Source organism: Physeter macrocephalus, chromosome 7 (assembly GCF_002837175.3).
Source record: "Physeter macrocephalus isolate SW-GA chromosome 7, ASM283717v5, whole genome shotgun sequence".
In the NCBI taxonomy this organism is placed as follows: domain Eukaryota; kingdom Metazoa; phylum Chordata; class Mammalia; order Artiodactyla; family Physeteridae; genus Physeter; species Physeter macrocephalus.
Window position 1 is genome coordinate 23,061,698 of NC_041220.1, and position 23,664 is coordinate 23,085,361.

Here is a 23,664-nt window from a genome sequence, read left to right on the forward strand (position 1 = left end):
GTTCTCTTCTTTCACACTTCTGACACAAGATGTGGGCTTATTCCCATGCTGACCAATTCTGCAACACCAGCTGGGTGTCCTACAATTTAGTTCAGTTCTGACACTCCCTATCTAGAGCTGGCATAAGATTCCACAGGTAAGGGCTCAGTCCCACAAGACTGTCCCCATCCCCAGATGCCAATCGCAAGTCCAGATTGTCACCTGTGCTTTTGATTGTCACCTGTGCTGTAGGTCGGAGGTTCCCACGATCTCCTCCTCCAGTTCCATTAATTTGCTAGAGCAGCTCACAGAACTCAGGAAAACAGTTTACTTACTAGGTTACCAGTTTATTATAAAAAGGTATGTCAGGAGCAGCCAGATGGAAAAGATGCATAGGGCAAAGTATATAGGAAGGGGCATGGAACTCTCCCTGCACCGCCATATGTTCACCAACCCAGAAGGTCACCAACCTCCAATAGGTCACCAATAGCTCCAATGGCTCTGGAGCTATTTCAGGAACCAAGGCCAAAGACTAAATATTATTAAAAAAAGATGCTCCCATTCTCTTATCACTTAGGAAATTCCAAGGGTTTTAGGAGCTCTATGCCAGAAGACCAAACATATATTTGTAATTATAAGTCATGGTGTCATATACAACTATGCACATTTCATTCATTAATTTAAGCATGCATTCAGCTGAGCACTGCATTTAGTCACAACCCACTTTCCCCAAGTCTGCATCCCTGGGGCCTTGCAGACACATGTATCTTTGGTTCTTGGATCATCTCCTTATTAGACTGGGTTGTACGATTGTACATACAATTTCTCTCCTCTTATATTTGAATTAGAAAAGTGCTTCTCAGATTTTAAACACTATGGTTTGCATGATGTCATTTTAACTTGGGTAATAACAGGAAAGTGAAAAATGTGCTTTATTAGAATAATGCCATGCCTGTTGCAACTTTGTATTTTGGCGAAGGGGCAGAATTCCTCTTAGAGGTTGATGGCTCTTTTCTTTAGGAAAATACCTTGACAGACCTTTCGTAAATAAAAGGTGGGACCCCCGTGGTGGCAAGGGTTGTGAAAGGACTGCACCACTGAATGTGTGTTCCCTGTATGTGAATTTAAGAGCATTATCCCGGAAGATTGCAATAAAGGGAGGTTGGGGGACCAGATGTCCCAAAGAGGAAGCAAGGTAGAGAAGGGTCTCTGTAGAGAGAGGTGACCTGAACAAAACTGGCAGAGTCAGGACCCAAGGGGAAAACTGGTCCTTGAGAAATTCCTATTAAGGACTCTAAGACTTCATAGGTTATGTTCAGTTTTAAGTTATTTCTAGCCTTATGCTCTGCTATGTCTCCTTTATCTGCGAATAGTTAGTAAATGTCTGTTACACATAGCAACTTCGTGCTAGTGGGGCTTGGGGAACGAGAGTAACCGTGGCCACCATCGAGGGTCATGGTGAGGAACAGGACAGCTGAGAGAGAAGAGGAGAGAACAAGCTGGAGCCCCGCTCTCCAAGGCTTAAGCAAGAGAGGAGAGACCCAGATCCTTTAGACGTCTTAGGGTGGGTCTTCAATATCCACGCAGATAATCCACTCAACAGTAATCCCTCATCTCCTCATTTCCATTGATCTTGTCCTCCAGCCTGTCTCAGCCACTCACTCTCATGGTCTTATCAATTGCTGCATCTCTTCCAGAAGTTTGATTTCAAGCAACCTAATCCCTGATTACCCTTGCATACCCTTTCGGCTCACGCCCTGTAGCCCCTCTGCTCAAAAAATCGCCCTGGTGGCGCAGTGGTTGAGAGTCCGCCTGCCGATGCAGGGGACGCGGGTTCGTGTCCCGGTCCGGGAAGATCCCACGTGCCGCGGAGCGGCTGGGCCCGTGAGCCATGGCCGCTGAGCCTGCGCGCCCGGAGCCTGTGCTCCGCAGCGGGAGAGGCCACGACAGTGAGAGGCCCGCGTACCGCAAAAAAAAAAAAGAAAAACAAAACCATCGAGCACACATGGATTTTTAACCCATTGGCTTTCCCATCTTTGCATTGCTATTCACCCTTTCATAACCTCACTTATCTCTTAACCCAGCCGGGAGTCTTTGGGTCATTCTTAAAATCATCTTCAGCTCTTCCTTCCATTGGTTTTTTCTTGGCAAGACTCCAGGGCTCCTTAGATCCAGCTCTCTGCCTATTCTCTGTCTACGCCTGAAGAAAGCTGAAGGCTACTGCGAACAATCACATGCTCTGCTGATGGGTCTCTCTTTAACTTTATGAACTCAAACTTCAAGTGGGCTGTTATCAGTCTGGGTCCAACCAGGCAAAAAGAAACTAAGTGTTTAAAAGAGTGGGAATCTGATACAGGGACTTGGTTCTGTAAGTGATGGTCAGACTGAGAAGTCCAGGTCGCGGGAGAGGCAACCCGAAGATTAGCAGTAGCGTGGCGCTCTACCAGCCTTAGGCTGGAGACGAAGATGGAGACAGCATCACCAGGGCCCGGGACCAAAGTCACGGGGTGACAGGTGACCACGGTAGGAGTGTTCAGAGAGAGCCAAGATGAGACGATACAGCCCACGTGGATCAGTCCCCTGCAATAGTTTGTTCCCCCTAAAGTAGACGCTTATCCTGGATACAGATTTGCCTTCCCTGCCCGAGATACATCTGCCCAGACCACACGCGGCCGGACTCACAACTATTGCATCTACGCACTTGTGGCTCCAGCAGCATATCACTCTACTGCGCCATGATTTAACACGTGAGTGCAGAAATCTGAGGTCTTGAAGAAGGCAAGCAACCCTTTAGAGGGCTGAGTAGGGGCTGGGTTGAGAATTACTTAGGTTATCAAACTGGTGTTAGTTTTCCCTCTGAGGGGACAGAAGAGCAGTCTGAGAGCAAGAAGGTGCTGGAGATCCATAGTTGTCAAGCGACCACACAATCATTCTCCAGCTGAGGGCAACGCAGCCCTCAGCCTCTGGCCAAGTTGGCCGCTGTCAGAGGGGAGCTGCCTGCTTTATTTCCTGATTAGGCATTTCTCTTGTCTTTCCCCCACAATTCTCCCTTGGGGAAGAGACGGCCTCTTTGGGATTTCTTACTTCTCTCTGAGTTTCTTCTAAATGAAGCTCCACGCAGCCTGGCTTGGGAGCATTCCCAGATTCAGCAGACCCTCTGGCCTAGTCTTTCGACCTGGGGACGACCGTGCCACCCCTGCGGCCGCCCAGGGTGCGTCGGGTAGATCCAGGTTGCCATCCAAGAGCTGTCTCCCAGGTAGACAGACCCCAGGGAAGGAGGGAGTTCTGTGGGCTCCGGGAGCGTGCTGCATTTGGGGGTGTTCAAAAGAGAGAGATGAGGGGAAACTGCTTTTCAAAGGGAGGTAGACACTTGCTGGTGTTCTAGTTAGTTCATCGGTTAGAGGCCCCAGACCAGATCCATCAGGGTTACCATGTGAGCCCCACGATGGGCCGTCTTGCCATTACTTGGATTATTTCAGCTGTGTTTATCCTTAACATCACACACTTGATGAAGTTCGTGAGGTGAATGTCACGAGCACGCCGTGACCTGACTCTTCCTGTGACCTCCCGGGGCTACAGTTAAGCACAGAATTCTGCCCTCTCCTCAGGACGTTTAAACGTTAGCGAGTGGCTCCTGTTATGGACTGAATTGTATCCCCTCACAAAGTCATATTATTGAAGCCCGAACCCCCGGTACCTCAGAACGTGACTGTATTTGGGGATAGGACCTTTAAAGAGGCAGTTAAAATAAAGTGAGGCTGACTGTGGCAAACAGCGTGGAGGTTCCTTAGAAAACTAAGAAAAGAAAAGATTTAAAACTCTAATTTGAAAAGACACATGCACCCCAATGTTCACAGCAACCCTATGTACAATAGCCAAGACATGGAAGCAGCCTAAATATCCGTCAGCAGAGGAGTGGGTAAAGAAGATGTGGTATAGATATATATAATGGAATATTACTCAGCCCCAGAAAGGAATGAAATAATGCCACTTGCAGCAACGCGGATGGACCTAGAGATCATCACACTTAGTGAAGTTAGTCAGTCAGAGAAGGGCAAATAGTATATGATATCACTTACGCAGAATCCAAAAAAACAATGCAAACGAATCTATATACAAAACGGATACAGACTCACAGACAGAAAGCAAACTTGTGGTTACAAAAGTAGAATGAGGGGGTGAGGACACAGCAAGCCACAGAGAGAGGCCTCAGAAGGAAACAAACTGTCCTCACCTTGGCCTTGGCCCTTCCAGCCCCCAGAGCTGTGATACTTTGTTATGGCAGCCAAGCAGACTAAGACAGGTCCTTTAGATTTGGGGGGCGGGGGCGGGGGTGTCGTGGGAAGGCTGTGATGGTCCACGGGTGGGAAGGGTCTGTGTGGGAAATGGCCCACCAGTCGCTCTGGGGACCGGCTGCAGGCCCCGACTCTGCACCACCCAGCCTGCCTGCTGCCCTCTCTCTTCAGGACACACTATTCCCTGATGTGGGTGTGCCCTGGTGTCAGAGTTGGAGAGAAAATAGAATCGAGATGTGGGTTAGCAGTAGGATGGGGAAGGAAGAAAAAAGCAAATTCATTTATAGTCTGTGGAGAGCCAACCAAGGATCCCGGTGGGAAACAGGGCCGGGCAGAAGGCTCCGCTTTCCTAAATAGAACTCTGTTTTGACACTCTCCCTGCAGCTGTTCCACCCCACGCTTGCCTGTCTCGCCAAGGGCGCCGGTAAAAAGCGGCAGGACTTTAGCCTCTCACGGCGCCATCTGGTGGCGCGCAGGGAGAGGTACAGTGGTTCTCGTGCCCACAGCCCGGTCTCCCCACAACCAAAGAAATGCCTTCTGTTCTTTAAGAGTAATAGAGGGGTGGGAAGCAGCCTCGGGGCGCAGGGAGATCAGCTCGGTGCTTTGCGGCCGCCTGGAGGGGTGGGATAGGGTGGGAGGGAGGGAGATGCAAGAGGGAGGGGATATGGGGACATATGTATACGTATCGCTGATTCACTTTGTAATAAAGCAGAAACTAACACACCGTGGTAAAGCAATTATACTCCAGTAAAGATGTTAAAAAAAAAAAAAGAGTAATAGAGGGGTGGATACAAAGACTCTAGGGAAGAAAGGGATGATGCAAAGAGCACTGGACTGGAGTGAAAAATGGACTCTGGCTTTGAATCTTATTAGCTGCACAATCTTGGGCATGTTAGTGAATCTCTTTGTGCCTCAGTTTCTTCATGAAAAAAATATAGGTGACTAATCCCAACGGGATTTTGTAAGGATTCTTTGTGATAAAGCCCCCCAGAACAGGAAAGTGGTGCCTCAGGGAATGCTTTACCCCTCCTTTTCTTCATTCCTCCTTGTGTTCTGCCCCCCTCTCCCCGCCCCGACACGATTTTGTAAATAATCAAAAGTTATTACTGCTGCAGACACGGCCTTTTTAATTTTAGCGGAGGGGTTGAGGGAACGGGGTCTGGAAGAACCTGAAACTGTGTGTTGGGAGGGCAGCAGGGAGTGGGTCCCGGGAGTCCCCGCTGGGACTGGGAGACCCCTAGGCTCTGCCGTCACAGGAATCAGAGCAGCTCAGACCTGTCCTTAGACCTGACCTCGGCTTCTTGTTTCAGAAGAGGATCCTGCCTACCTGTGGTAGGGGACAGGAGGCGGCAGGCTCCCATCACCTCAGGCATCCAGGCACTGGTGATTGTTTTGCATTATTTCTTTTTGAGATCTCCTCCAGGCCTAGGGATATTATAAATCCATGAACTAAAGCAACATTGACAAGAACATCAGTCAAAAGCGCCAGTTATCTAAACATGCAGTGCAGAACAGGCTAACATCTTGCATATACAGAACGTTTGCAATTTGGGTTAAAAAGCTAGAGGGGGGAGAAAGAGGAGTGCTGCATGCTGAGAAAGGATTCCAACATATTAAAGGTAAATAAAATATTTTCCCCACACATTAAAAAAAATAATAATAAGTAAACCTGATGGTATCTCTCCTGCCAACCCTGGGATATAGGGCACGTGTTTATATATGGCAGCTCTTGCAGATGCCGTGTTCTTTCCTGGAGGATCCCTTTGCCTTCTCTAACACACTAGCCTTGAAATACATAATTCAGCCGGACAAGGGTCCCAACCAGAGACCTGGAAAATATTCATCGCACATGAAAGAAGATTCAGGGACAGGCTCTTAAGCCCTCTTGGGGCCCTGGAGTCTTAAGATCAATGACTTTGAGCGTCTTTGGTGTTCTGGGCTCCTAGTTCTTGCCATAACCAATGCACACACAGGTACCTCGAACTGAGCCCCCTCCTTTTATCCAGTTCCTCTCTCAGTAAAGGGCACTAATGATTTCAATTAAAATCGTTAATCTACCTGGTTGCTCAAGTCAGAAACCAGAAATGTGAGACTCCTTTAACTCCTGCCTTCCCGCTGCCTCACCCCTGTATCAGACGTATTAGCACACCGCGCCTGATGCCTTGACCTTATGTCTCTCCTGAAGCCTCTGCCACACGCTCTACCTAGGCTCCACTGTGGTTGGCTGACTCCCTGTGGGGTATCTGTAATCTGCCAGCTGAGGACCCCCAGCCATACTGCTGGTGTCCCTGGCTCCTGGCTGAAGCGCCACATGGCAGGGTTTGGGGTGATGTCAGGCCAAATGATGCAAAGGAGGAGGCTGGGTCCTTAACCTGTAACAAGGGTGTTCCGGTGACTTTGGGGGTGACAAATTACCCCAGAGTTCAGGGGCTTAAAACAGCCATTTAATTAGGCTCGTGGATTATGTGGGTCAGTAGGGCACAGTAGGACTGGCCTGTCTCTGCTCCTGGATGTCTGAAGCCGGAGCTGGGGGACTCACGGCTGTGAGTGACCCTATGCCCATGCGGTAGAATCATCTGGAAGTATCTTCACTCCCAGGGCCGGCAGTGCCTGCTGGCTGTTGACAGGGTCTGTGGTGGGAGCTATGAAGCAGAGCCCCTCCACCTGGGCTCTCTGTGTGGCCTGGGCTTCACCCCAGCACAGTGGCTTTAGGGTCGTCACCTCCTTACAGGACAGCCAAGGACTCCAAGCACAGGTGCTCCAGTGAGCAAGGCAGAACCCGCATGGCTCGTTATGACCTAGCCTTGGAAGTCCTACAGCATCACTTCTGCTGTGTTCTCCTGCATAGGAGTGAGTAATTCAGGCCAGTCCAGATTCACGATAGAGGACACAGTTCCCACCTCATGATGGGAGAGATTTGCAGATGTGTGTTAATGGGAGAATTTGAAGATATGTTTGAAAACTGCCACGGGGGAAACTTTGACCAGTGAGAGATGGGAGATAGAAGCTATATTCTCCTTCCTCTCCCCAGTGGACTGTTCTAAGGTGCAGTTACTCCAGCACCCCATCCAAAGGTATCCTGGCTGACTGGCTGGGTGCCTGTTCAGTGACTAGCTGTGTCTCATCACAGCTCATCCGAAGCAGTGGTCTGGGTGGAAACGCACTGCTTCCGGTTCATTCTGCCTTATTTCCCTTTCCCTCACTCTGGCTGCCCTGGTACCGAGCCGTCCAAGTAAAGCGTCCGCATTTAGGCCTTGCCTCGGGCTTTGTTGCTTTCAAGAGCCTGGGCTAAGAGACGCACCACAACCAATCTGTCACCCAGTCCCACTGATTTATTCTTTTAAGTATCTTTCTTATCCTTTCACTTTTCTCCACTCACACCGACATTCCCCAAGGCTGGGCCACATCTTCTCTCGCCCAGACCACAACAGATCTTCCCAACAGATCGCTTTAGATCTACACTAATAGTTCTCCCCCATCAGTCCACACTGAAGCCAGACTGATCTTTTTGAAACGAGTCTCATCGCCAAGCCTCCCAGCCTAAAACCCCTGCGTGGCTCCTGACCCTGATTCTAAACGAGGGCTTTTCCTCTGCACCATCGTTGGCATCTTGAGTGGGGGAATTCTTTGCTGTGGGGCTGCCCTGTGCCATGTAGGATGTTTAGTAGCATCCCTGGTCTCTACTCACCAGATGCCAGTAGCAGCCTACTCCCAGTTGTGACAAGTAAAAATGTCCCCGGAGAGGGGAGGGAGGCAAAATCATCTCGGTCGAGAAGCTCTGGTCTCAAGTAAGCATTCCTGACGTCGCCCTGCGTGGACTGGCCCTGGCTCACCAGATGCCACCCTCTCCCAGGTCTTTATGTAACAGCCAAGGCTAGACTTCTCTCGGCATCCTCTGAACCATGCCAGGGCCTTTCCCTATTCAGGCCTTTTTACTGCTGTTCCTCAGCCTGGAACATTCCCTTTTCTCCTGCCTGTCCATCCTCGACACACACACCTGCACAGCACTCATCTGGCTCACACTTTATTATCAGTCCTCAGCTAAAACGTCACTTTTGTGAAGGCTCCTCTGGCCTCCCAGACTAGGTTAGCCCCCCGAGGCATGCTCCCATGGCATCAGCGACTACGCACTTACAGCGTTCATCACAGCGATGGTGAATTAATTAGCCTTGGGAAGCCCTGTGAACGCTTGTCCTCAAGCCTCTGTAAACTCCACCGGAGCGTGATGCTGTCATCTTGCTCGGCCCTGTATCCCAGTACTTAGCCCAGAGCTTGGCGAGTGGTAGGGGCTCAGCTCGTTGGGGAATGAAGGAATGAATGAACGGACAAATACTACTTACGTGTATTCTTGAGAATCTTCACATTCCTCCCTTTCCTGGATTTAGATTTTCCTCTGTCACTATGAAGCGGGACTCTCACTGCATGTGTGGGTGAAAGCCCCATTCTCTGATGTTTTATCAGCCAAACTCTCTGCCTGATCCTGAGAATCTTTCCAGACTCTGCTCAGCTCTTTGACCTGCTCCTCTACAAAGAATTTATGTAAAGTGCTTTGCAGAGTACTTTTAAATTTTACTAAACTATTCTAGAAGCCAGAGGTACATTGAAGGAGCAAAGTCCAAGATGTGGTATTTGATTCCTCAAATTAGTTACCAAAAGCTGGAATCTCCTCTCTTGGCTTCTTGTCCACCAAATGGGACTTCTTTTGTCTTTCCTCACCTCTCACTCCTGACTACCTCCCGCAGGGACGCCAAGTGTGACGTGTTGCGTCCTGTTTTGGACCGTTTCTCGATGGAATGGAAGCCTTTAGGGCAGAGTCTGTGTTTGGCTTGTGTCTGGTTTTGAGTGAGTCAGGACTAAGGGTTAAGTTCTGGTCATTTTACATTTAAGCACCAGTGGGTTTTGTTCCTATCACAAGCTCTTGCTGGAAAGTGTCACTATGTCGATTTATGAAAACCTGACATTTTTTAGGGCATCCTTTAGAAATGATTCTGGCAAACAGTTTCTGTGAACGGACTTGTTCCAGTTTTGCTGATGTGCATTCTCAGGGCATCAGGAGAGCTGGAGGAGGAAGTTTAACTGAGCCGGGAGGCTGGCCCATGGTGACGCTCCAGCTTCCCCCCAAGGTTGCCGAATCCCTGATTTCTGGTAACCCTGGGATTTACTCCCCCTAGTGGTGTGACGAAATATAACCTCTCTCGATGGAAAGGACAAAGTTTCAGCTACAACTCCCAGCTCTGAACGTGTGGCTGCTCAGAATCCTCCGAATGCAAATCAGGGATGAAAAGAGATGATAAGCCGATGGGTCCTCTGAGAAGAGGATGGGAAATCGGCTCATGGAGGTGGGAGACGCAGAGGGCGGAGGAAGCTGTTTTGTCTAAAATTCTGGTCCCAGAAACTGCCAGAGACCGAAATCCCGAGGATGCTTTGCTAACGAAGTCCCAGAAACAAAGGCGAGAACCAGACACAATCTAAGGAAGGCAGGAGGGATAAATAAGAAGAAAGAAAGGAAGAGAAAAGGAAAGTGAAAAACCAGGCATCCAATCTTTGAAATTCCTTATCCTCTTGCTAAGGTAGCAGAACAAAGCAGTCATAGGCCTTCATGCCTAGGTTCGTGTCACGCTAGGGTTTTCCTGTTTGGGGCTGATCCACTAGCATGTGGGACCCTGTGGCAGCTGACGAGCCTGAGAGATGTCTTTCTCTTCCATTATAGTGATAATATCCTGTTAACCTCAGAGTCTCTCCTTTCCAGTTTAAAAGTAGCAACCCCATGCTTGTGGCTCATCTGACTGCATGGGGATGGCTGGTGAATACAGACAAAACACAAGACCTGGATTATCTACAAAATACAAGCATACCCCTCACCTATCACTCCTAAACAATGATAGACTCAGGCTTTAGGGATATTAACTCGGGGACAGACTTGTGAATTGGACGTGGCCAGTTACCCAGAAATATGTATACTACATATATGTATGTAGGTATGTGTGTGTGTATATATATATATATTCTTTTTCAGATTCTTTTCCATTATAGGTTATTACAAGGTATTGAATATAGTTCCCTGTGCTATACAGTAGGTCCTTGTCATTTATCTATTTTATATATAGTAGTGTGTGTCTGTTAATCCCAAGCTCCTAATTTATCCTGTTATATTTCTTCTTCTGCAGGACCTGACTGGGCCTTCGATCTGATAGATGGGTGTCTTGTGAGTCATGTTGGCACAGGCTGGGCTGGGAGGCGATTACCATGGTTTGGCGTGTCAGCCCTGTGGCGGATTTAGTGCCACATTTCAAAGGCCGAGCTGCTTTTAACTGTTTGCTCTTAATCTGCGACCTTTTGTGTTTTCTCATCCAGAGGGGGAATAGCTGCCCTTTCCTTTGCTTTAACAGGCCCCGGAGAGACAGGAGGGGAAGCCACAGTCCCCCCTTTTTCTGAAGTAGCCCAGTCACACTGCACCCTCTGCATGCTAGATTTCTGTCCCGCCTACATAGGATAGGATGCCTAGTGAAGGAACCGGGCAACGCACGAGAGACAAACTGACATTTACACCTTAAGGACAAGCCAAAGAGAAACGTCGTGTTTTAGTTCAGAGGAGGCGAGCTCTCTTCCTTTCGTGTGTAGAAATCTCAGTAAGTTTTCGGAGGCAGTAGCTGGCCGTGCTGATGTCACAAAATCCAAGAGATTTCTCAGTTAAATTCGTGTCTATTTCAAAAGCGCCTTTGGTGATTCTAAAGTGAGAACTGCCAAGTCTCGATGGACATCAAAACCAGTTAGCGGGCAAGTACTGGTGGACCTGATGAGGAATTAGCTGAGGCTGTGGCTCCAGCCAGACTGCTCTCTACTAACAACTCGGAGCACCCCTTCTCCCCCACCTCAGCCTCGATTTCTCTCCTGTGTCTGTCTTTTCCTCCTTCCTCCACCCAGGCACCCCCCGCAAAGTCCTGCCGTGGAAATCTCCCTCCGTTTCTCCAGGGCTGCACCCTGAGGCCCCCAGGATCCCGTTCCTCCACCCTCACCTCTTCCCTCCTGCCACTGCAGAACCTTCCATACCCGTTCCTCTTCCTTCCCGGGCTCCAAGGACACCCACTTTGGCTTCCACCAGCTGGTTCATTCCCCCAACCGCGCCCCAAGATGGTGTGTGATCGTTCCTCTTTGGGAAGCAGCGAGATGGAGTGACTAGACCAGCTTCCCCAAGCTCTCTGAGTCTCAGTGTCCTTACCTGTAAACTGAGAATAATTTACAACTTTAGAGCAGTGTTGTGTGAGTTATGTGAACCTGTGGATGCTTAACCAACGTGAAACTGATGTTCAAAAACGGATCCTGAATGAGGCCTAGAAATCTGCGTGTTTATATCACCTCAGGTGATGGTGGCATGTGGTGAGGACCACACTGAGAAACATTGGTTAGGAAGGTGGTTCTCTACCTTGGCTGTTCACTAGAATCATCTGGGGAGTTTTTGAAAAGTTCAGGTGCCTGGGTCGAACCTGAGATCAATTAAATCAGAATTGCTTTTGGTGGGGAAAGCTAAGCGCCAGTATTATTTTTTAGTTTTTTTTAATGAAAGCTTCTTTATTTCTTTATTTTTGGCTGTGCTGGGTCTTCGTTTCTGTGCGAGGGCTTTCTGCAGTTGCGGCGAGCGGGGGCCACTCTTCATCGCGGTGCGCGGGCCTCTCACTGTCGCGGCCTCTCCCGTTGCGGAGCACAGGCTCCAGACGCGCAGGCTCAGTAGTTGTGGCTCACGGGCCTAGTTGCTCCGCGGCATGTGGGACCTTCCCAGACCAGGGCTCGAACCCGCGTCCCCTGCATTGGCAGGCAGATTCTCAACCACCGCGCCACCAGGGAAGCCCCAGCGCCAGTATTTTTAATGACCCCCAGGTGATTCCAGTGTACAGCCAAAGTTAAGCACAAAGGCTTTGGGAGCAGCAGGGCTGGGCTGTACTGACCTTGGGCCAGTCACTAACCCCTGAGCCTCCGTTTCTCCGTCTGAACAATGGGACTAAAACACGTGCTTCATTGTTGATTAGGCAGATTAGTTGAGACATTTCTGCATGGGGCCTGGCACAGTGCTCGAAACTTCCCTTCTGTTGAGTGGAATTAAGAGCTGGGGTGGTGGACATCCGAGCCCCCGTCAGACTGAGGCCCGTCGGGGTGTCTCAGCCCTGTGGGCCCAGCGTCCTCCTGCCTCTTGCTGCTGTGGTCCCAGCAAGTATATGTGAATCCAGCTCTGAGCATGGCCCACAGGGTGCCTGGCTTCTCTCCATGGTGGGGGTGGGCAGAGAGTTTTTGCCAACTGCCCTCTTTTAAAAGTGCTTCATTTCAAATACTATTCGGGTTAAAGAAATTTACTAATGATTAAACGGAAGAGGCAAATGAAGTGTTAGTTCCTCCCGTTGTTGTTCAACTGCCAATATGCAGCATGTTACCTCAAGTGCGGGTTACAATTTTCTTTACCGTGAAGCCACCTGAGAACATGGCCACCATTTATAATGTTATTTTTGTGAGAATATGTACCTTGCGGTCCAAACATTCAGTTTACAAATCCCCTTTGGAGACATGAGGGTAGAATGTGTGTGTGTGTGTGTGTGTGTGTGTGTGTGTGTGTGTGTGTGTATGAGTGTGTGAATATATGTGTATGTGAGTGTGCGTATTTATGAGAATGTGAGTGTGTAGGAATGTGTGTGAATCTGTACATGAGTGTGTTTATGTATGTGTGTGTGTGGGGGCGGGGGGCGGCTGCGTGTGCTGGGGCTTGTCAACGAGAATTTCTAATTCCCCTCCCGGGTCTCTAGATTCTGCTCTACTTTATTCTCTCCCAAGCCTTATGTACACTTAAGACAACTCAGGTTCAGACCTATTACTGTCAAAAGCCATTCGGAAGCAATTCAAGTGCTGTGTTTCCATTCTTCTGGGAAATTAAAACAGCATCCCGTGATCATCGCTGCCTTGTACCGCGCCCTTCCTGACAAATAGATCTTGTCTCTTCCGCGTCCACCAGGCCTGAGGGCACGGAGGGGGCGGCAGAGAGACCTCGTGGACACCCTGCCACGTGCCACGTTCTGTGCTGTTTGCTTCCCCCGTGTTATTTCATTGTCATCAGAGGGACCCTGTGTGGTTGGTCCTATTATTTCCCTTTGAGAAAACAGGTCAGGGGATGTTTAGCGACTCGCCAGCACCATACAGGGACGTGAGCCTAGATCACTAGCTCAAAGCTTGTGCTCTTCTCACTACACTGCCCTGGGGACTGATCTTTAGTTTCCTCTCCTTTCTGCTCCCCTTTTGTCTCTGCCTTTGAGCCTGGATGGGACATTCCTGGTGTTGGATGACTGTTCGTTTCTGCCTGAGGCTTGGTGTAACCTCCTGTAATCCTCTGCCCTGTGCCTTGCCCATCCCAGGGCAAAGGGCTCCCCGATGTAGGAAATGCCTTAGTACTCTGTAGCTTCATTTCCACTCCCAGGGTCACAGAGCAAAGTGCTCCAGCTTCTGAAGGGGGAGAAAAATGTTCTGCAGGACCGCTGCAATTCCCTGAATTTTTACAGCATGTAGGCTGGGGCATAATTTCTCAAGTTTGGTTAATCTGAGCTTTGTTTAAACAATTGCTGCGTTGTTAAGGTGTTTTCAATCGGTCAGGACTTCCAGCAAGAGAATGAAATAAACACTAGGCACGTGGAAACCCTTTTCTGGGCTAGTTTTCAATCAGGAGTATTATGGTCCTTGATAATTGTGATCACTGACGGTTTCTGGGCATCCTTGGGCAGGCGGTATGTTTTCTGTCTCTCTGCGGCCAGGCCTGTTGGCACCAGAGATGGCTTGCCGTAGTGCCAGTGGAAACCAGGACAACAAGCTGTTGTTTTTTTGGAGGGACAGGGATAGAACACGGAGGGTGAAGTCAGGGAATAATTGGGGGAATGCAATTGGTCTGAGAGAACATGTCTATAGTTATATATATATATCTTTTATCTATCAGCAAAATTATTCAGAAATAGTTACATTTAGAGTTTACATTTCACAACAACAGTTCTTTCACATGGTTCGGGGTTGTTTTTATATTACCAAACTTTTCTCTGGTTTGCCTTATCCAGGGTATAATTTTGGTAACAAACGCTGATTAACTAATAAGCTAAACTCTCATAAACTCTTTTAGTTATTTTGAGTTTATATAGGGAATATAAACCTTTCAAAAACATTTTACTATAATTACCGATGTTGTTTCTCCTCTCGTTTTTCTTTTCTTACTAAAATATAAGGACTAGGACCCATACTGGAAGGATCTATCTGTATTACCTTCAGGGAAAATGCTTTTCACCTGCTACCCATCCAGGGGAGATAGAGAGAGAAGCTCAGATTTTTGTTAGTTTGTTAAATGCTATGGCAGTGTTTCAACTGTGGAGTCATCTGGAAGTTTTATCACCACAGAAGGTGATGAACATTTTGTTATCCAAAGTTCCACTGTTTCATATCTTCCTAGAGGCAGAAATTACACCAACTTTCAAGTTCTATTAAAGCAGGTTACACGTGAATGCACAGGGTTTCAAAGTACATGAGGCACTTTTTGTTGTATCAGCCATCTCTAAGGTTGGGGGACTGACTGGGATTGGCTGAGAGAAGTCAGTAGGGAAACTCAGGATTTGTCCAAAGCACTTGAGGCACTTTTTGTTGTATCAACCATCTCTTAGGTTGGGGGACTGTCTGACTGGGATTGGCTGAGAGAAGTCAGTAGGGAAACTCAGGATTTGTCCAGAAAGTGGGAAGAAAGCAATTCAGTGGGAACCAAAGGTCACTCTGGAGTTGTGTGTGTGTGTATGTGGGGGGGTTGTTCTTTTTTTTTTTAATTTTAATTTTTTTGCTGTGCCACACGGCATGTGGGATCTTAGTTCCCCGACCAGGGATTGAACCCGTGCCCCCTGCAGTGGAAGCACAGAATCCTAACCACTGGTCCGCCAGTGAATTCCCAGGGAGTTGTGTTTTTAAAACTAGTTCCCTAGTATGGATGTACCCAAGATTCTCAAAACAGCAGCTCTAAACACCCAACGGTTATGGCCATCAGCCAGGAGCCCCATTCCTTTGCTCACCTCTTCTTTCCGCTATTTCTCCTTCTCAGAGCAGCTTTCTTACTTGGAGAGCCTCTGCCTGCCCACAGGCCCGGCCCAGACCTCTCCTTCGAGGCCCGTCATTTGGGGAGGTTATTTTAGCAGATGGTTGATATGTTTCAGGGCGGCTGCCTCGCAGTGTAGAATCCCTGCCGTGTACTGAAGGCCAAAACCATTCAATCAAATACACGAGAACGTTTGGGTGCTGGCCTGGGCTTCTAGGATCTGTCTTCTTACAGAGTCTTAGTCTTCAGTGGTTTCAAGAACACATGAGAACAGAGGCAACATGAAGAGACCAACAGGTCACTGGGAGCAGACCTGGTTTGCAACTATCTGTAAATTAATCTCTGAGTCCCTATTGTTAAAAACAAAGCAACAGGCCCCAAATGGAGTCACTTATGCTAAGCCCCATGTCACCAAACCAGACATAACTTACAGTCTTGGACTCTTCCAGAAATGGAATCTTAAACCAGTCAATCAGGAATTGCTTGATCAGCAACCCTTAGGTAAACTGCCTGATAGACTCCTGCCATTCTCTAAAGGAAAGTAACCTTGCAATAACAAATTCACTTTTTGCCAGGTGTAACTTCCTTGTCCCTGCTCCCTTCTGCCTATAAATGTGTTTCATTTTGTACAACTCCTCAGAGCTCCTTTCTATCTGCTAGGCTGGATGCTGCCCGATTCATAAATCACTGAATAAAGATCTTGAAAATGAACTCAGTTGGATTTTGTTTTTAACACCAAGTATGTGTGGTTCTTTGAATTCTCCCTAAAATGTCGTACTGGTTCCCTCATTAATGAATTCAATAAAATCTTTGATGTGTTTTCATTTTATATTCGCACAAGAGACATGACTTTTACCTTTTAAAAAATATCTTTTAACATTAGGTACCTAATATGCTAAGTAGTTTTCTATATACTTTATGTGTTTATTTAACAGGCACACAGAACACATTTTTAGAAACCGTGTGCTGTTTTACGTGCTTTATAACCGTTAACTAAGTCAGTCCTCAAAGCAGCCCTATCTCATCTAAACTTCCCTTCACCCATCATTAGCCCATCTTATCAAACTGAGGTTCAACTTCTGCCCAAAGGTGTGTCATCCTTAAGTGTCTGGGTTGGGAGCCCAGGAGCGGGCTTGTGTGGGCCCACAGGAAAGACTCACCAGCTTTCCCGTGGGCTCTGGGGCTCCCTCTAAGTGAGTTGAAGGGTGGGACAATGAAGGGACCCCGACTTTGTTTGGGGGGAAGCTGAGTCTTTAAAGAACAAAACAGTTGTGTTGGGGGAGGGGCCGTGATGAATAGGTTCTGCAGAAGAAGCCACCAACTGTGGAAGGACAGCTCTACCTGTGCGGTGTGTGGCGTTGCCTGGAATGGAGAGGCCCTGGACCGGCATGGAGACCATGTGCGCTGTGTTTACTATATAAAAACACTGGCCTACTTCTTTCCTCAAGGGGCCTCTTCCTTCTCAGAACATATACCTAGTGTATTTTTTTTTTTTTTTTGATCTGTGGTACAAACTTCCAGTTATAAGATAAATAAGTCCTGGGGGCTGTAACATACAGAATGATGTCTATAGGTAACAATTTTGTACTGTATACTTGAAAGTTGCTAAGAAAGTAGATCATAAAAGTTCTCAGCACAAGAAAAAAAAACTGTAATTATGGGAGGTGATGGGTGTTAACCTAAACTTATCATGGTGCTTTTTTATTTTTGTCGTGTTCATTTTGCAATATATACACATATCAAGTCATTATGTTGTACATCTGAAACTAAGACAATGCTATATGTCAGTCATATCTCAACTAAAAAAAATTTATGGTCACCACAATGATGGGAGAGTTGGGGTGACAGTGGGAGGAAGCCTGGCGGGGGGCTTAGGGCACTGTTGGAATATGCTAGACATGGGTTCAAATCCTAGATCTTCCATTTACGAGGGAATAAAGTTAGAATCGGCTTAAATTAGCATGTTAATCTCAGTGGGGTTAAATCAAATCTTCCATCACCTCTCTTTTCCCATGGGAGGTGGGAAAGGTCACATCAAGGCCTTGGAGCCAGGCAGGGGACTAAGGAGTCCAGACTTTGGAAGAGAAGGAGAGGGGAATTGTTTTCGAATTGGCTGAGATGGGCTAGCAGCAGGTGCTGAGGCTGGAGGGCTAACCCCGCAGGTCGGAGCTCGAGCAGATCTGAAGCACGTTGGGGAAGCTGTGCCCGATCCAGGTGAAGATCTTTGACTGACAGCCTGGACCCGCCTACCTCTCTGATTCCTGTTCCAGAGCAAAGGTCACACAGCCGCTTGAACCTCCTTTTGTTTTTTCTCTCCTTTCTCAGCTCTGTTTGCCTTATAAGGAAGGTCAGCCTTGCCAAGTCGCAAGTGCCTCTGTTATCTTCTCCGCGATTTCTGCGAATGGTCCCGTGAACCAGAACTTTCCACATGAAAGATGGCCGGGAATTCGATCTTGCTGGATGCTCCCTCCGTCCTCTCTGCCTGTCAGCAAAGTAAGCGTCCCGGGCTGTGTGTGTGTGTGTCTGTGTGTGTCTCTGTGTGTGTGTGTGTGTGTGTGTGTGGCAGTGGGAGGGAGGGAGCGTTTTGGGGTTTCTCCCCACTTGCTGGTGGCCCGTGGGCTTTGCAGACTGTTATCTTCTCCGCGATTTCTGCGAATGGTCCCGTGAACCAGAACTTTCCACATGAAAGATGGCCGGGAATTCGATCTTGCTGGATGCTCCCTCCGTCCTCTCTGCCTGTCAGCAAAGTAAGCGTCCCGGGCTGTGTGTGTGTGTGTCTGTGTGTGTCTCTGTGTGTGTGTGTGTGTGTGTGTGTGTGTGTGTGGCAGTGGGAGGGAGGGAGCGTTTTGGGGTTTCTCCCCACTTGCTGGTGGCCCGTGGGCTTTGCAGAGCACGCTGTGCTGAGGGTCATCGGTGCCCCCTTCCCTGGGGACAGGCAGAGATTTGGAACATTCCAGGGATTAGTTCTTCCAGTGAGGATGCGGTGGGCCTTCGAGCCCAGAGATTCTGCATCATCTGTAGTTACAACCCACAGCCCAGTTGGAGTGAGCATTAGAAATGCGGTAACCTGGGGGAAGTGGGCTATAAATATTAATCTGGAGTGTTCCAAAGGTAACATTGTACCTGCTTATAAATCATGGCTGTGGGGCTTCCCTGGTGGCGCAGTGGTTGCGCGTCCGCCTGCCGATGCGGGGGAACCGGGTTCGCGCCCCGGTCCGGGAGGATCCCACATGCCGCGGAGCGGCTGGGCCCGTGAGCCATGGCCGCTGAAGCCTTCGCGTCCGAAGCCTGTGCTCCGCAACGGGAGAGGCCGCAGCAGAGGGAGGCCAAAATCATGGCTGTGATTTCTTGAACCCCGATCTTTTAATTACTGTGTGTTTCTTAAATAAGCTGGGTATGGCAGGTATGATTATCAGGTTAAAAAAAAAATCTCCTGCAAAAATATGAGCTTCAGATTAAGCAATTCATTCTAAATTTTAAAGTGCCTTCCCACTAGGATTATTCAATATCCTGATTGCCTGGTTAAATAGAGGCTTCTTCTCCTCTGGGGTCACTTTTTCTCAATTCATATTATCTTAGGCACATGCTTCCTTAACATGAAAAATGGGGAAAAGGGTCTGAGCCCTGGTGAGCAAGACTTATCAAGAACACGTATTTCTTTATTTTCCCAGTGTGCTTGTACCAGGAAACGGGGCAGAGCAGCAGACTTCTCGGCCCCAAGCATGGAGGCACCACAGTTTAGGATAGATAAAGAATCTGCACGCACACTCCATGGCAGACTTGCTAGCCAGTCTGTTTTGTGAATTTATGAAAACATTATACCTTAAAACACATATTTTGTGGTTTGATTTACCGTCTTTTCTGGAGTCAAGCAGAATGCTTATAGCCAACTAAAGCAGCACTTAGGTCTGAAACGCCTTGTGTTGACCCTCTACACGTAGGCGCTGTCCACCCCGTGTGTGCCCACGTCCTGGCCCTGCAGAGAGCACAGGGGCAGGTCCACGGATGCCCCAGGCTGGCATAGCCTCTGCCATCCCCGCAGAGAGGTTCTCTTTGCTGGTGGGTGCAAGGGATGGTGTGAATTGCAGTCAAGTTCAGGCAGCTGAGTTGGGAAGGGGAGACTGGGCCAATGGTGGTTGGTGATGGATAGGGAAGAGAGAGAGAGGAAGGGAGTTGGCATTAAGAACCAGAATTCGCTGCTTTAGCGAAAGCCTGGTGTTTACAGAGGTGAGACTCCCTGAGCTATAGTAGAAGCAGCTCAAGGCTTGAAAACAGACTTGTATCTTCTGGTCCAGCCACTTACAAGCTGGGTGCCCTTGGCCGGGAAAATCTGTCCTTCAGTGTCCTCATCAAAGAGGGTTAAACAGGACACTGGGTAGGAAGTGCCAACCATGGTGCCTGGCCCAGGGCTGGTGTTCAGCACAGTCACTTCCAGTCCTTGGCTGCTTCCCCACGGAGAGAAGCTTCTGGTGGATTGAGAGGCAGCCTTGCGGTGAAGAAGCCCAGCTGTGGCTGGGCTGAGAGTGGGGGGCAGGATGAGGGGTCCTGATTCACTTTCCCCAGCACACGTGTCCCCCTGGAGAGAGCAAAGGAAGAGGAAAGACAGGCAGAGCAAAAGGAGCTTATTCTCAAGTAGGTTTTATCAGCTCATAAGAAGGGAAATAAAATGGAAGCTCTCCAGAAAACGTGGTGAAATAGCCTTTCCACCCTCATGATGTTGCCCCGGTGATAACCACAGTCTCTCTGAGGCCCCTCACCTGAGACTCCTTGGAACTGGAGCTGATGCAACTGAGTCCTCCTTCCTGGGGCTGGAGGTGGGCGGGGTCTTCGATTTACTGAAGCTCATTCCTCACATTTGCTGCTGCTCCAGACAGATGCCGACCAGGTGCAATGAACAACCAGAAAAGAGACAGCCCTGCAAAGCTTTCACTTATTCACCTTCATTTTGAAGCTCTAGGTTCTGGCACCATTGCCGATAGAAAAATCTAGGAGCACACATCTTTCATCGTTCCCATTTTATCATGAAAACAAGAAGCCTTGCCTGGTGTGTTCTCTGAGGCTGTGGAGCACGTTAGAAGCAGTGGTAACAGCAGGGTCCAGAATGGCCAAGTCCCACTTTTCCCCTCCATAGATAGACCTCCTCTTTGGCTCCAGCCGAGGACGTGAGCCATTGGCCTCTCCAGCTTTACGCTGCCTTGAAAAGACTTAGCCCAGGGTTGGAAACCGTCAGTGCCTAATCCCACACTTATCTTCAATCTACTCTCCCAGACTTCAGTGATATGCCTACAGTTTGAACGAGAAAGAGGCCGGTCCTAAGTGCTTACACGCTTAGATGTTCAGCTGTAGCTTCTAAATCAGGACCAACACTTTATTTGCAGCAGAGGGGAATGAAGGGGAAGGAAAGTAGCCAGCTGTGAGAGGCTTACTCAACCAGGCTCAGTATTTACTGACTTCTTGTTGGAGGGGAGATAGTACCATGTTTCAGGAGGAAACACATGGCCCCTAATACTGTCACACAGTGAGAGACTCAAGCTGCAAACTTGGTGTGGAAAAGGAGATTATTTTTAAAACATTAGCAAGTAGGAAATGGATATCAAGGTACTAAAATAAGGGAGACCAGAACAGTGTTGAAGAGAAACTGTGAGAAACTGAAACTGGAAGAAATAATCTGAAGGGAAATAATAGACCCCAGAAGTTAATTACCGGGTAAAATGAGGGAGATAAGGACAGGAGGCGAGAACTATTGACAAAGGAACAAGTGTGGGTCTGAAAGTGAAAGAGGGTCACAGAACTGATGATCAGAGGCAGGTGATCCCAGGCATTGGGGTTTCATAATCTAATGTATTTTCCATGCAGCAGATGAAGAAGAAAGTCATAATCATTTCATAATGGGGAAGCTGAGTCGTGCAGGGAGCCATCATCCCCAGGTTTTCTTGTGACCCACCCCTTCCTGTCCCTCCTCATCTCCAGACAACTACTGATCTGCTTTATATCACTGTAGATTCACTTGCATTTCTGAGAATTTTATACAAATAAACTTATACAGTAATACTTTTTGGGGGGTCTTGCCTCTCATTTAGCATAATTTTTTGTATAAAACATTTAATTTATTGGTCTTTTGGGGGAATCTGATGCATCACCAGTGTATTACAACTGAGCCATTAATTTTGTAGCTTTATCAACATTAACTGGTTCGTTTTCATGACACTGCTGAGGAACCAGCTGTTTCTGCAGAGGTTCAAGAGAAAGGCCTTTTGAGAAGTGTGCAAGTTCCTTTTGTATATCTACGAAAGCTTTATTCACTCAGTTTTCTTTTTCATCATTCACAATGTTTATCTTAAGATTAGCGGTAACTGGTTTTGCTTTATTTTTAACCTTAAAGCTTTTTTGGCTGGCTCTGTGGAATACATTCCTGGACTTCTGCCCTCTTAGTTTGTCTTTGGCTATTGTCAGACCTCCGATACCCCTTGTGCAGCTGCTCAAGTTCCAGGTGACACCATCTGCACACACCTCATTCTGCGTAATTATTCTGAGATTCATCCATGTTGTTTCATTTATTAATAGTTCATTCCTTTTTACTGTTGAATAGTATCCTGTTGTATGGACAAAGCACAAATTATTTATCCACTCACTTGTTGATAGACATTTGTGTTAGTCGGCGTTCTCCAAAGAAACAGAACCAATAGTATACACACACACACACACACACACACACACACACACACACACACACATACACACTCTCACATATCTATTTTAAGAAACTGGCTCATATATTAGTTGGGGCTGGTGAGTCTGACATTTGCAGGGTGGGTTGCAAGACTGGAAATTCCAACAAGAATTGATGTTGCAGGCTTGGGTCCAAAGGGAGGCAAAAATCTCTTCCTCTTTGGGGGACCTCAGACTTTTTTCTTAAGGCCTTCAACGGATTGGGTGAGGCCCACCCACAATATGGAGGGTCATCTGCTTTACTCAAAGTCTACTGATGTAAATGTTAATCACCTCTAAAAAATACCTTCACAGCAACATCTAGACTGGTGTTTGACCAAACAACTGGGCACCGTGGATAGCCTAGTTGACATATAATCTTAACCATCAGGGAGTTGTTCCTAATTTTTGGCTATTACAAATAAAGCTGTTGTAAACATTTGTGGATGGGTGTTTTTATGGACATATTTAATTTCTCATGGGAAAATTTTAGTTGTGGAATGACTGAATCGTATGGCCAGTGTATGTCTAACTAAAAAAATTCCTTCCAAATGGTTTTCCAAAGCAGTTGTATCATTTTACATTCCCACCAGCAGTGTATGAGAATTCCAGTTGATTTCGTACCTTCCCTTGTCTGTCTGTCTTTTTTTTTTTTCTAGTTGGTATGATCTGTCTTTTAAATTTTACACATTTTAATAGGTATGTAGTGTATCTAACTGTGGTTTAAATTTGCATTTTACTAATGAATAATGATGTGCCACATGATTAATGTTCATTCCTCTTTACTTGCAGGTTATTTTGCTTTGCAGGTAAGAAAGACAAGATCAAAATACAAAGTTACACCCCCAGCAGTCTCTGGGTCACCAGAGTTTGAGAGAATATTTCACGCACAGTGAGTAATGCTTTTCCCTTCAAGGGTATGGATCTGCCACATACACACAATTCCTAATTAGGGGGAAGATATGCAGAGAAGATATGCCATTGTAATAAACCACTCTTCGTGGCCAAGACCCTTCTCATGATCCTTGAGGTTTGAAGTAGGCAGTGCATGGAGTTTCTACCCACCTATATTACAGATTCAGAGGATAAATTTACAGAAAAGGCTGGGATCTTAGGGGGGACTGCTATATGTCTCTAAGTGTGGCAGTTTGGTCCAAGAGCCTGGAAGGGGCTCCCTGAGAGTTCAGTAGCCTCATGTTGGAATAGTTATGCTATCAGTTTTCTATCTGAAATCTTTACTTCTTCCTCTCCACTTCAAAACAGAGGTAGGTCAGTGTTATCCTCTGCCAATAACCCATTTCCTAAAATCAGAAACCTATAATAATGAGAAAGCTTTCTATTTCATGTGTATTCATAGTTTTTGGTTTTTTTTTTTTTAACATCTTGTGCTCCTTGCCTTTTCAGATCCACACAAAATGTTCTACTATAAACACCATGAATTTGCCTGATGCAAGATGCTAGGACTCCCTTTACATTTAATCCCCCAAACCCAGTGCTTTTATTTTATTTTATTTTATTTATTTATTTTTTTTTGCGGTATGCGGGCCTCTCACTGTCGTGGCCTCTCCCGTTGCGGAGCACAGGCTCCGG

General features: G+C 47.5%; 1 protein-coding gene, 1 long non-coding RNA gene and 1 pseudogene across 2 annotated transcripts in view; 2 read left to right on the top strand and 1 right to left on the bottom strand.

Annotated features, from left to right (window-relative positions):
• The window catches only part of LOC129392235 (uncharacterized), a 39,112-nt gene extending 21,273 nt beyond the window's left edge, over window positions 1-17,839 (top strand). The window contains exon 5 of the long non-coding RNA XR_008617766.1: window positions 17,692-17,839. This is a non-coding gene — a long non-coding RNA (uncharacterized lncRNA). The remainder of the gene's footprint in view (window positions 1-17,691) is intronic.
• Window positions 17,840-18,000: 161 nt separating this feature from the next.
• The window catches only part of MGST2 (microsomal glutathione S-transferase 2), a 39,840-nt gene continuing 34,176 nt past the window's right edge, over window positions 18,001-23,664 (top strand). Inside the window, 2 exon segments of the mRNA XM_024126686.3 lie at window positions 18,001-18,113; window positions 22,867-22,966. Coding sequence (XP_023982454.2) covers window positions 18,056-18,113; window positions 22,867-22,966 — 158 coding nt within the window. The 5' untranslated portion in view covers window positions 18,001-18,055.
• Window positions 21,485-21,906, bottom strand: LOC102987156 (ribosomal biogenesis factor-like; annotated as a pseudogene).